Consider the following 11875-nt stretch of genomic DNA (forward strand, 5'->3'; position numbering starts at 1 on the left):
TTGTTGTTTAGGAGGAGAGGTGGATTCCTTGGCTTTGGTGGGGCGAGGAAGGATATCAAGACGATCTGAGGAGGGGAGGAGGACATATTTCATCTCGACGAGAGGGAGGGAGGGACGAGCTTAATTTTGCTGCTAGTGCTGCCGTCGATCTTACTCCAGATTATTCATGTATGTATAGAGTATGAATAGGACGATTTTCTCGAAAGCAGGCCTGCGAAGTCGGTAGCAATCGGTCCTTTAGATAAGAGGAGGGGGCTGAGAAGCCGTTTCGACGCTCTCAGCCGTCTTCCTCCCAAACCCTCACCCCGCCCACCCGTCCCTTTCACAGAGATGAACTGTACGTCCATCTCCTCTTATGACCTTAGTCCTTGAACGTTCAACTTATCAACTCCCAAACTTTTCGTTCGCTTCCAAAGTCACGACAGGAGAATCGACAGAGTCCCTGCTCTCTCTGGATAAGATCAGGTCGACTCTCAACCGACTGGAGGACACTATCATCTTCCGTACGTCTTCAGTCCTTCTTTATCGCGGAGGATTAACTCTTGACTGCACCTGGAGACAAATACAACTCGCTGTGTGCTGTAGAGAGTGAGAAGCAGCTCGAGAAAGAAGAGTTGAAGCTCACCTCTTTCCCTTCCCTTCCTCTCCTTCCCTCTCTCCCTCTCAGACCTCATCGAGCGAGCTCAGTTCGCCAAGAATCAGATCATGTACACTCCTGGAGGCTTCGAGGAGCTCAAGGATAAAGGATTCGAAGGAACATGGCTTGACTGGTTCTTGAGGGAGATCGAAACTTTCCATGGTCAGTCCTCGAGTCATCTCTCCTTCAGCCCTGAGCTCACCTCTCGTCGTCCTCCTTCCCTCTATGTCTCGACCCCTCGCCGCTCTCCTGCCTTCCTCTCTACTTTCTTACATGCTGATTCTGGCCGCTCACCTTTCGTTCCTCTGCAGCCAAAGCTCGTCGGTACTCCTCGCCCGACGAATACCCCTTCACCTCGCCTCTCCCTCTCCCCGTCCTCGGCCCTCAAACCTACCCTTCCCTCCTCCACAAACACGCCATCAACGTCAACGATCAAATCAAGAAGTTCTACGTCGAAGAGGTCGTACCAGCCATCACCAAGACTATGATTGCTGACGACGGAAACTACGGGAGCGCGGCGACGAGGGACGTCGAGGTCTTGCAGGCCATCTCGAGGAGGATCCATTTCGGTGAGCTCGCCTCTCCCTCCCCTCTTCTCTTCTCTACACCTCGAAGGTACCTTATCCCATCATTCAGCTACTCATTCATCGGATCGCTTTCGCTTTCGCAAACTCGCAGGCATGTTCGTTTCGGAATCCAAGTTCCTCTCCAGCCCAGGCGCTTTCGTTCCTCACATCCTCAACCCTCACCCCGAATCCCTCCTCGGTCTCATCACCAAACCAGCAGTCGAAGCGGCTCTTCTCGTCCGTCTCGCCAACAAGGCTAGGCTCTACGGTCAGGATCTCGACAGCATGGGCCACCCGATCGTCGATTCCGAGAGAGGACCTGGGAAGATCGATGTCGACGAGGTCGTCAAGTTGTACGAGAAGTGGGTGATCCCTTTGACGAAGGTTGTTGAGGTGAGTTGCTGCTTCTTCTACTCTCCGGCGTCGTTGTGGAACGAGATCGCTTCGAAGAGAAGGAAGAGAGGACGAGGATCGAGAGAGCTGACCTTCGCGTCTCGTCCGCCTTTGCTGCCGTTGTTTGTCTCTTTTCGCAGGTCGACTACCTTCTCACTCGGTTGGACGGAGTACCTCAAGAACAGATCGACTCGTGGATGGCCCCTACTCCCAAAGAATAATAGAAACCGGCCCTTCTCTTTTCTCTCTCTTCGTTCGCATTGTCGCTCCCTTGTACCTCCTCCTGTTTCCCTCTACCTAGACTCTCCTTGTCCATTCCGCTGTTGCTGCAGATTATGATTCGTTGCATCGCAAGTAGTTGAAGGTAGCTGAAGACGAGGCAGTGGATAACAACAGTGGTGGGAGAACAAATCGAAAATCAAGAAAGGCGGGAAGGAACGCTCAGGCCATTTTCTGCTTTCTCCTCGTCTTCCGAACGGCTCGAATGATCTTGCGATGTTTCTGTGAGAGACAGGAAAGACGAACAGAGTGTATCAGAAGGGACCATGGGGAAGAAGAGAAAGAGAAAGGAAGCGAGCGACGAACATGTCGTTCCGCTCGATGAAGAAGACGCCTTCCGACCCCGATAACCCAGCTTCCGAAGTTCATTACGAACAGAAGACCGACGAGGACAGCGATGACAGGGCCGGTGATTGTCCAGAAGTAGGAGAGACCTGCGTGAGAGGAACAGAAGACGAAGTGAGAAGGCGAGATCGAGGAAAAGGGAGAGGGCGACACAGATCGAGAGGGCGACGAACCTCCTTGTGGATTGGGACCGTAGGGATCAGTTCCTTCTGGGAACAATCCAATGTCAGGGAAAACAGAAAAGTTCATCCCGTAATAACCAACCAGGAAGGAGAGGGGAAGGAAGACGATAGAGAACATCGTCAACCTGGGAAGAGAAGGGGCGAGAAAAGGTCAGCTCGTTCGTGGTCGGCATCCTCTCCTCTTCCGGTCTCTGCTCCTCCTCGGACGCACCATTTCATCGACTCGTTCGAAGCGAAGGAGAGACTGTTGAAGATGAAGTCGACGATCGAATCGGCGATTTTGCTGAAGAGGGAGAGAGAGGTGAGAACGGAGTCGATGTGGTCTGGAAATTGAGGAGGTTTCATCGAGTCAGTCGTAGATCTCGTTTGATGGGAGAAGATACGAGAGTGAATGTACCGTTGACGTCCGAGAGGTAGAGTTTTGCTGAAGAGGAGAGGAATCCAGGGTGTTCTCCTTCGGGAATGGTCGAGCCCGAGCTGGTAGAGGCAGAGCGACGAGCCACCGTCGTCCTCTTCTCGTCGTCGTGACGGAGAGATACCATCATGCCCTGGAGAGGAGTGAGAGTCCGTTTGAGCATGAGGAGTTGACCGGAAAGGACATGGAGATGTCGAACGGCCGTCGTATCCGGGTTGACCTGCGAAGAGAGCGAAGAGAAGGCGAAAAGGTCAGACGCGTCGAGGGGAGAAGTCAGAGACGGAACTCACGAGCGCCCTTCCTTCGAGAACGTCCAGCTCTCTCCTAAACTCTTCAGTAAGCTCGAGAACCTCGTCTACCACGACGTCGAGGAGAGCTTGGAGCAGCATCGAACAATCCTCCGTCGAACGTAGAAGAGTGCCAGGCGTGTCGAGACGTTGGAAGATCGAGGAGGTGAGGCTCTCGCCAGAACGAGTGAAGAAGGAGATGATGGTACCTAAAGCAGTAGTGCTGCGTCAGACATTGCTTTAGAGAATGGAAAAAAGGGACGATCCTGACCAGAAGGAAGAAGGAAAGTCGAAAGTTGTTGCTTGTCGACTGGAACCTAAAGCGAGAAGACGCGGTCAGAAAGCGAAGAACGGCAAAATGAACGAGTTCATACGAACCTTGAACTTCTCCGTCAACGACTCTACCACGGCTCGAGCTGCCAACTGTTCCTCCAGCCTCTTGTCCCTAGCCTTCTCTCCCTCGTCCGACGAGTCGTCGCTGTCGTCGTCCGTCAGAACCAGCCCGACGCTTCCCTCGTCCGTGCTCTTCTTCGACTTCGACAGGAATGTTCCTGCGTTCTCCAGGTCTCCAGCAAGGACATCTCGGGCGTGTCGAGAGGTTCGGTTCATCCCAAGAGCCTTCAAAAGGGTATGGAAGGGTCCAGAGGAGTGACGAGGTTTGAGGCCATGGCTGGAGACGGGTGGGGAGAGGGAGTGAATGAGGACGCGAGTGAAGAGTTGAGTAGGATACCAGTCGACTGTTGATGGAAAGGAGGGAACGAGGAGAAGAGGAGAGGGGAGACGAGATCAGATCCGAACAGAGGACAGACGACGTGAACTGACTTCAAAAAAATGAATCGACGAGGAAGAATCTCAGCGTACCTTTGGAATGAGAGTGAGCTGCTACTTTGAGAGCATCTTCGAGAGCCAATGGGTGACTAGAAAACGACACGAGAGTAGAGTTAGATGAGAGAAAGAACGAGGACGCGACGCGAAACGAAGGAGGGACTCACAGCTCGAATCTTAACGCGATTGCCTTCAGTTCAGACCAGAACGAGTCAGTATCCATACCCATATACCTTTACTGGAAGAAAACATACTGCTCACTTTCGCAACCTCCCAATTGAGACCATCAATGTTGATCCATCGAGCCTTCACCCAATCCTTCCTCTCCTCCTGATTGAACCACCTCAAGAAATCCTCCCCATCCTCGAACCTCCTCTGAATGACCTTATCCGCACTCCAGTCGACAACCTGCACCTTCGTCGGACCCTTCATGTCGTCTAGGGTAGCTTTTTGAGGATCTAGACCCGGCTCAGCTCCCATTCCGCTCGATCCCCAGTCGTAGGCGGCGTCCGTCGTCTTGTTGGAAGCTCCAGAGACTCGATGGAGGGCTGAGAGACGGGCGACGGCACTATGGAACTTGGGGAAGGGATCTGAAGAAGAAGGACAGAGGGATGAGGACCTCTTGGAGGGAGGAGAGTGTTTGAGGTTGGGCTCACCATTCAGAGAGCCCTTCCTCGACTGACCAGCGCCCTCCTTCTCCCGAAGGGTAGGAACGGGAGCGTTCGAATCCTCCAGAATCCCAGCCTCGATCGGAGGAGTTGATGTAGTAGAGTGATTCGGTTCTGGCGGAGGAGGAGGAGGAGGAGCGAGAGGACTGGAGGAGGGGGAGGAGGACAAAGGTGGTGTTTGCGGACCTGCAGAGACGAACGAGAGAGCTTCTGGAGGAGTCGGAGAATCGCTGAGGGTAGAGCGGAAGCGAGACATGATCGTCTGTCGACCAAGGGAAGAAAGTGGGAGATAAAGGATTTGAGCTTGTCGTAGTGAAGGGAAGGAGAGCAGAGGTCAGCTCGCTATTTCGACGATCTCTCCGGAGAGCCCCCAACCCTCACAACCACCCTTCCTTCAACTTCATCACGATGCCATCCAAAAGGACATCCAAAAGGACATCCAAGAAGGCTTCGATCTCTCGGCCTCTCCCTTACCTTCCTCCCGAGGTCAAAGGTCACATCCTCAAGTTCTGCGCTCCTGCCACCCTCTTCTCGACCTCCCTCGTCTCCCTCGCCTTCCTCGAACTCTCCTCCCCTTTCCTCTACAAGGACGTCGTTATCAGAGGCTCTTCGGATCTCTTTCGACTCCTATGCGTCAGGGTAAGTTTCTCTTCCCTGAAAATTGAACTAGAAGCTAGGATTGTTCACCCCTCCCCTTGCCTTCTCCTCCCAGAGCGATCGTCCTCAACCTCAGATCCAGAAGCACTTCTCCCTCGTTCGAATGATCAGCTACCATCAAAACACGGACGCCTCCTACGTCTACAAAATGTACCAACCTCCCAGGATCCACGCTTTACCTACTCCTCTCCTCCCTCTGGACAAGCTCAAGGTCGTCGTCGAGAACCCCATCGCCTGGGACAGATTCAAATCCCACTTTGAGTTCCTCCTCCGATTCTTCAACCCAGCTTCCTTCGAGTTCGCAGTTACGCCTTACCAAGGATACGGAGCCTACCGGTACGACGTGGCCGATATGTCCTCCATCTCCCTCTCCTCCGTCGAGCACTGGAATCGTCTCCAAAGACTTCAGTTCACAAACTGCTTCCCCGAGTGGACGCTCGCTCGAGCAGCGTTCCTCGCTCTCGAAACGAACCCCAAGATCAAGCTCGTCTACGATCTCTCTCTCCCTCAGACGGGACAGACCGCGTACGGCTAACTTCTCGAGGATCTTCGAGGGACGGATTGCGCGACGTACCGGAGACCTGCGTTGGAGAAGAGACTCGAGAGGGTCGAGGAGGTTGAGGTGATTGTCGCGACGGAGAGAGCGAGTACTTCGGTATTGGAAGGGTTGAGAGGGTTGTCTGTCTTGGCGAGGACGAAGGTTACTGTTCGAGGTTGAGGGTGAGCTTTGTTCTTTTTTTCTCCCTCGCCCGTTTGTTTTCCTCGTTGGGTTTTCGCCTGACCCTCGTTTGCTGAGATCAACTCTTTTTCTCGTTTCGCGCCCTCTTTCAGAAGGACGGGAAGCTGTTAGCAGGAGATCGTTCGCGGCGGAGATGGGGGGTAGTTCGGGTCGGTCGATGCCTCGACGCGTCCGTCGTATTGACGTTTATGTACTTTTTTCTCACGGCTCCTTTGAGCCCATGGACTCTCGATGTTTATTTCTTTGATGATCTATACATCATGCCTCTTGGCGTCTTCCTTCTCTCCTTACCTACTCCACCCAGCTTCAGCTTTCAAACGAACGATCTCTGTCAATCTCGACGCGTCGCCCTCTCTTTCTCTCTCTCTCTTCCCCTCCCAAACGCCTCCACCTCAAAGCATCAGCCTCAGCATCATCGCATCCTTCCAGCTAAGCCGTTCCTCCTCTCCCCTCTAGAAAATCTAACCTATCTAAGGCTTCGCACGTCCAGGCCATCGAGGGTACAGCGAGCACTCTCGAACGGTCCATCGAGCGGTCATCCAGGCGAGGAGTCGCTGTGAGCGTGGAGAGAATAAGAGAGGAGAGGAGAGAAGAGGAGGTCAGCTTCGGGAAGGAGGAAGAGGAAAGGGAGAACAGACGAGAGGGAGGGAAAGAAGAAGAGAAGGGGAAACGAAACGAACCTCAACTCCCAATCCGTACCCTCCGTGATCGCACGTTCCGTACTTCCTCTGGTCGATGTACCTGCAACACCCAAAGCCAATCAGCTCTCATATTTCCCTCGAGGAACGAAAGCAAGATTGAGGGAGAAACTCACCACTCGTACTGAGCAGGGTTGATTCCGTGCTCCTTGAACCCTTGAAGGAGCTGAGCGGTATCGGTCATCCTCATCGATCCTCCGACGATCTCTCCGACTCCAGGCATGAGGAGATCGCACGACTCGGTGTACTCCTCGTCGCCGACGACTTTGAGCATGTAGAAACCTGAAAAGGGGCAACGCGAGAAAGCAACGCAAAACGAGTCAGCTCTCTCCCTCTCTTTTTCTCCCTCTCCTCCTCAAACCTCGAAACCCGAGAAACAACACTCACTCTTCTGCGCCGCCGGGAACCCCGTAATGAACATCGGCACTCCCAAGATATCCGTCATCTTCCTCTCCGCCGCTTCCGCGATATCGTCTCCAACGACGTGAGGTCGCTTCTCCTTGGTCTCCTCGTCCTCGGTGTCGATCCCGTGTTCGACGAGCCAGGCGATGGCGGCCTTGTAGTCCATTCGGAGGAACGGTCGAGCGGGTTTCTCGAACGATGGGTTGAGGAGTTTGATGGCGGCGGAGGAGACGGGGTCGTCGAGGAGGGAGTCGATGACGGTGCAGATCTTTTTTTTTGAAGGGGGACGCGTCGAGGGAGGGAGAGGGAGAGGGTGAGTTAGTTTGAGGAGGAGGGGATGGAGAGGAGGGGAAAGAGGGAAACGAACCATAGACTCGATGTGATCCATGAGTTGATCGAAGTTGACGAAGGCGAGCTCGGCTTCGAGGTGGGTGAACTCGGAGAGATGTCTGGGACGCGACGAAGGAGAAAGAAAGAAACGAGTCAGTCCTTCTCGTTCCTCTCTCTTCCTTCTCCCCTCCCTCCCCTCCCTACCATCCCCACCACCTCCTCATCCCAAGCAAGAAAACTCACCTCCTAGTATGCGAGTTCTCCGCCCTGAAACTCTCCTGAATCGTATAAACGTCTCCCAAGCTAGGCAGGCACGTCTCGAGATACAGCTGACTCGACTGGGTCAAGTACGCCTCGGCTCCGTAGTAGTCGATCGTGAACAACGTCGACCCTCCCTCGACCGAGGTCTGGACCATGCAAGGAGGGGTGACCTCGAGGACTTCTTTGTCGGCGAAGGCTTTTCGGAACTGGGCGAGAACGGCAGCTCGGACTTTGAGGACGGTGGACGCGGTTTCTCCTCGGAGGGCGAGGTGGCGGGAGTCGGCGATGAGGTCGGGGGAGGATTCCTGAGAGGAGAGGGGGGGAGAAGGCAAAGAAGGAGAGGAAAGAAGGAAGGGGGAGGGGAGGGAGGGAGGGAGGTGAGCTTCGAGTCGAGGAAGGAAGGAGAGAGAGAGAGAGAGGAGGGGAAAAAAACGAGAAGGGACTACTCACGGGCGTGATCCTGTTGGACATAGCCTCCGATCCTCCAGGAGCGGCTCCGATAACCTTCCAGTAGTCGGCGATGAGCTCGTGTCCTCCGGGAGCGTGAGCTCCCTCGGGGAGGATCTTGACGGTTCCGACGACCTCGATGGAGGCCTCGAGGTTGAGGTCGAGAGAGTCGAGGGTTTTGGTCTGAGGGGGGAAAAGAATAAAAGTGGGCGAGTCAGGTGAAGTGTTCGATTGAGGGGTGTTGAAAGGTGCGAGAGACGGAAAGAGGGAAAGGGAGACTCACGAGCTGACCTCCGAGGACGACCTGAAGGAGACCTGATCCGTCTCGGAGGGTGATGAAGGTCAAACCCTTCTGCTGACGAAGTCGATGAACCCATCCAAAGATCTGGACTCGAGAATCTCGAAGCTTGGTGGTTCCGTTGACCTTGGTCTGAAGAAAAGCGACGAAGAAACCAAAAAAAGAAAAAGGTGAGCTCTCTCTCCTCTCTCCTTCCTTCCTTCCTTCCTCTCCTCCTCCTCACTCACTCTAGTAATAGCTCCCAAACTCTCATCCTTCACCAGTACAATCTTCCTCGCCTCCTCCCTCCTCGCCAGATCCCTCACCCTCGCGTCTTCCGCATCCTTCTCGGTCTTCTCCCTCGTAGCCTCGAGCTTCTCCTTCCTCTTCTTCTCTGTGTCGAACGCCTTCTTTGCCTTCTTGGTTCCAGCTCCCGAGATGGGTTCGTACTTGGTTTCAGGAACGGGTTCGGTCGATCCAGCGACGGGAGCAGCCTTGACTTTCTTGACGAGGTAGACGGCGTCGGGACCGTGGACGAGCATGGCTTGGGTCGGAGTAGCGTAAGGGGAGGAGGTCGTTCCGTCCGGGGAGGTAGTCTTCTCGAGCTCGAGGGATTCATCGACGTAAATCGTAGGACCTGGGAGAGAGAGAGAGAAGGTGAAGGAGGAGGGAAGGAAAGGTCAGAAAGGGAGAAAGCAGAGAGAGGAGAGTGAAGGGGAAGGAAGGAGATGACTCGGACGAGAGCTCGACTTCGCTCGTCTCTACAGCCAACAAACAGTCCACTCTGGCAGCTCTTCTTCTCAGAGCATACACTCTAAACCACCCCTTCTCGCCCTCATCAACTCCAAGATCGAAAAGAGCTCAAGCTCATCGAGGGGAGAAGGTATCTTTCGACAAGGTCTGAGCTCGACCTCCTTCTCCGCCCTCCCTCCCTCCCTCCTCTTCTCTTCGTTCGAACGAGGAAAAACTCACCAGTAGACGTAGAGACTCCCATAGCTTGAGTAGCACTGGAAAGAGCGTCGAGGACTGCGTCCTTGGATTTGGTAAGGATAGCTTCAGACATGGTTGTTGAGAGATCAAAAAGAGAACGAAATCGCCAAACCAAACCAAAAAGAGGGCAAAGTTGGAAACCCGACGAGCTCTGTGTCTTCCTTCACGACGGTTCCTCCCCCAACACCCATCCCGTATCCAACTCATCTATAGCGCTCGTTGAGCGTCCCATCTTATCCATCCCACTTACTCTATCTCCTCCCTCCTCCCTTCATCATGGCGCTCGAAGCTCCCGTCCCTCGATCCGCGTCCGGAATCGTCGAAGACTCGGACTCGCACGCTCGTCGAGTTCCTACGACTCTCCGGTCAGATGGAACGTCAGTCCAAACTCTCAAATGCTAGATCCACCCTTTACGAGTAGGAACTGACGTTGTATGCGCTTGTTTTGAACCTTTGAAGGGAGCGTAAAGAGCGCAAGATCCGACCTGGTTTCACCCCGCTCGAGGACGTCGGTCGGTTTCGTTCTCCTCGAGTGGCAGAGAGAGCAGCGAGGGAAGGATCGCCTCAGTTGGGAGCAGGGTTGGGTGGGAGGAGTTTGGAATCTTGGGCGAACGATGCGCTGAAGGATCAGGGGATGCAGCGAGGAGGAGGAGGAGGAGGAGGAAGCTCGAGGTCAACTCCTTCTTCCTTCAGAGCACCTCCCGCCGTCTTCCCGTCCCTCTCCTCCCTAGGAGACGCTCTTCCCTCCTCCTCCTCCTCATCCTCATCAAGAACCAACGTCGATCCCGCTCCTCATCAACAACATCAAACTCCCCTCGATCCATTTACATCCACCCCTTCCTCCCCTCCTCCTCGAAGACCCTGGGCTTCCCGCACGACCCCTCAACCCGACACCAACTCCATCGCCTCAACTCCTCCTACTCGTCCTTCCACTCCTCCCGCTCCTCTTCACGCTCCTCACTCTATGGTCACCGATTCCCTCAACGAAGACAATCAGAACAAAGCTCCTCCCTCCCCAGCTTCTTACTCCAAAACTCGTCGAACCACCAAGGCTCCCTCGTCCTCCTCCCAAGCTCACACCGTCCAATCCGACTGGAACGCAGCTAAACACTGCTTCACTGCTCCTCCTCCTTCGAAACCTCAACAGCATCGTCGGACTTCTTCTTCGTCGGCGGCAGGAGCAGGAACCGTTGGATCTGCTCCTCCTCTTCAAACGAGCGCCGGCCCTCCTCCCTCTTCGTTCAACAACCACAACAACAACACCGTCCCGAAGAGACGAGGTCAACACGGTCGTTCCAACTCTTCCACTTCCTCCAACACTTCCAACTCCAACTCCAACAAACCCAAACCTCTCACCTCCCAACCTACCACCACCTCCTCCTCCTCGTTTGCCTCTCCCCAATCCGATCTCATCTCATCCCCAGCCCCCTCACCTATCGATTCCCCTCCTCTCATCATCGTTAAACTCCCTCCTTCCCGACTCAAACCCGTCGAACCCGTCGCAGAACCTTCGACGTTCAACAACAAACCCATCCCGACGGGTCCTCGGAACCCTGCTCCTCCTTCTGCTCCTGCAAAGAGGGTAGGAGGATCGTGGGGAGCTCCTCCACCACCAGCACCAGCAGTAGCAGCAGTAGCACCCGCTTCTTCTTCTTCTTCTTCTTCTGCGGTGGGGGCGGGGGGGTTGTCCATTCGAGGTGCAGCAGCAGGAGGAGCACCTTCCGTCCACGCGTCGTCGTCGTCAACGAAACCCGTCCCTCCTCACCTCGCTCCCACTTCCACTTCCACCCCAGCAACCCAAACTTCACTCCCCCTCGTCCCAGGACCTCCTCCTCCCGCTCCCGTCGCTCGTCCTCCCAGAGTCAAATCGGAAGGAGGGACGTGGGGGTTGCAGGCCAAAGCTGCTCAGGCGTCGCTTCCTGTCAGGACGGAGCCGCCGTTGGAGGTAGCGGTTCATCTGCCGCCTTCGGAAGCGACGTTGGCGGCGGTGGCGGGTTCGAACGGGAACGGGAACGGTGCGGGTGGGAGGAAGAAGAACGGGAAGGACGGGCACAGGAGGGGCGGCAGCTCGATCTCAGGCTCAGGCTCGGTTCCAGCTCCAGCTCCAGCTCCTCCGAGGGTGAGCGTACCCAAGGTGGTGGTGGAGCCTTCGAAGAAGGTCGTTCGGGAGGTGGAGATGAAGAACGGCGTCGAGGAGGAGAAAGCGGCGGTGGTGCTGGACGACGACGACCCAGCGACGTGGGGGGTTCCGCTCAGTGGGAGGAGTTGGGCGGATGATGATGATTCGTTTTAGACGATCGCGTACGTAGAGGAGGGGTAGAAAGGACGGGGGAGGAGGGGGAGGGGAGGGGAGGGAAGGGAGAGGGCAGAAGGGAGAGGAGGGAGAGGGGTTTGGATTTGCGTTTTTCGGTATTGGGTGGAAGGGGTGGATTTGTTTTCGTTTTCGTGGAAGGGTTCTGTGTGCTGTGCTAGTAGAT

At 55.1% G+C, this 11875-nt stretch overlaps 5 protein-coding genes across 5 annotated transcripts; 3 read left to right on the plus strand and 2 right to left on the minus strand.

Moving 5' to 3' along the window:
• The first annotated feature begins 303 nt into the window (after nucleotides 1-303).
• Nucleotides 304-1951, plus strand: ARO7 (chorismate mutase ARO7). Its single transcript, XM_076639360.1, has 6 exons — nucleotides 304-337; nucleotides 417-503; nucleotides 668-799; nucleotides 949-1206; nucleotides 1316-1596; nucleotides 1737-1951. Exons 1-6 carry the CDS (start codon nucleotides 331-333, stop codon nucleotides 1815-1817), a joined length of 846 nt encoding a protein of 281 aa, XP_076498728.1. The 5' UTR covers nucleotides 304-330; the 3' UTR covers nucleotides 1818-1951.
• On the minus strand, nucleotides 1939-4972 carry BDY24DRAFT_381529 (uncharacterized protein). Its single transcript, XM_076639361.1, has 12 exons — nucleotides 4586-4972; nucleotides 4191-4519; nucleotides 4097-4119; nucleotides 3966-4021; nucleotides 3483-3841; nucleotides 3376-3421; nucleotides 3108-3313; nucleotides 2800-3037; nucleotides 2614-2725; nucleotides 2394-2527; nucleotides 2182-2309; nucleotides 1939-2097 (listed from the first exon to the last, which is right to left on the minus strand). Exons 1-12 carry the CDS (start codon nucleotides 4851-4853, stop codon nucleotides 2038-2040), a joined length of 1959 nt encoding a protein of 652 aa, XP_076498729.1. The 5' UTR covers nucleotides 4854-4972; the 3' UTR covers nucleotides 1939-2037.
• Nucleotides 4967-6143, plus strand: BDY24DRAFT_381534 (uncharacterized protein). The gene is made up of 3 exons (XM_076639362.1): nucleotides 4967-5236; nucleotides 5310-5974; nucleotides 6086-6143. Exons 1-2 carry the CDS (start codon nucleotides 5006-5008, stop codon nucleotides 5787-5789), a joined length of 711 nt encoding a protein of 236 aa, XP_076498730.1. The 5' UTR covers nucleotides 4967-5005; the 3' UTR covers nucleotides 5790-5974; nucleotides 6086-6143.
• Nucleotides 6144-6463: 320 nt separating this feature from the next.
• On the minus strand, nucleotides 6464-9034 carry DED81 (asparagine--tRNA ligase DED81; the record flags this gene model as incomplete). Its single annotated transcript, XM_076637306.1, has 10 exons — nucleotides 6464-6547; nucleotides 6674-6734; nucleotides 6808-6973; nucleotides 7079-7361; nucleotides 7461-7542; nucleotides 7667-7989; nucleotides 8135-8314; nucleotides 8415-8561; nucleotides 8657-8857; nucleotides 8894-9034. Coding segments are annotated over 10 exons (1668 nt in total), but the record flags the coding sequence as incomplete, so codon positions are not given.
• A 1012-nt stretch (nucleotides 9035-10046) lies between these two features.
• Nucleotides 10047-11744, plus strand: BDY24DRAFT_381539 (uncharacterized protein). The gene has a single exon (XM_076639363.1). It carries the CDS (start codon nucleotides 10363-10365, stop codon nucleotides 11689-11691), a length of 1329 nt encoding a protein of 442 aa, XP_076498732.1. The 5' UTR covers nucleotides 10047-10362; the 3' UTR covers nucleotides 11692-11744.
• The last annotated feature ends 131 nt before the right edge of the window (nucleotides 11745-11875 follow it).

Source organism: Mrakia frigida (assembly GCF_051309035.1).
Source record: "Mrakia frigida strain ATCC 22029 unplaced genomic scaffold BDY24scaffold_7, whole genome shotgun sequence".
In the NCBI taxonomy this organism is placed as follows: domain Eukaryota; kingdom Fungi; phylum Basidiomycota; class Tremellomycetes; order Cystofilobasidiales; family Mrakiaceae; genus Mrakia; species Mrakia frigida.

Bases quoted from the DNA above. Each gene is read 5' to 3' on its own strand.
- ARO7 (XM_076639360.1), top strand. The intron at 504-667 runs GTACGTCTTCAG...TCTCCCTCTCAG, and splicing joins GGAGGACACTATCATCTTCC to ACCTCATCGAGCGAGCTCAG. The intron at 1,597-1,736 runs GTGAGTTGCTGC...CTCTTTTCGCAG, and splicing joins CTTTGACGAAGGTTGTTGAG to GTCGACTACCTTCTCACTCG.
- BDY24DRAFT_381534 (XM_076639362.1), top strand. From the start codon at position 5,006: ATGCCATCCAAAAGGACATCCAAAAGGACATCCAAGAAGGCTTCGATC. The intron at 5,237-5,309 runs GTAAGTTTCTCT...TTCTCCTCCCAG, and splicing joins TTCGACTCCTATGCGTCAGG to AGCGATCGTCCTCAACCTCA.
- BDY24DRAFT_381539 (XM_076639363.1), top strand. From the start codon at position 10,363: ATGGTCACCGATTCCCTCAACGAAGACAATCAGAACAAAGCTCCTCCC.
- BDY24DRAFT_381529 (XM_076639361.1), bottom strand. From the start codon at position 4,853: ATGTCTCGCTTCCGCTCTACCCTCAGCGATTCTCCGACTCCTCCAGAA. The intron at 4,022-4,096 runs GTGAGTCCCTCC...GTCGTTTTCTAG, and splicing joins ATCGCGTTAAGATTCGAGCT to TCACCCATTGGCTCTCGAAG. The intron at 2,726-2,799 runs GTACATTCACTC...CTCAATTTCCAG, and splicing joins CTACCTCTCGGACGTCAACG to ACCACATCGACTCCGTTCTC.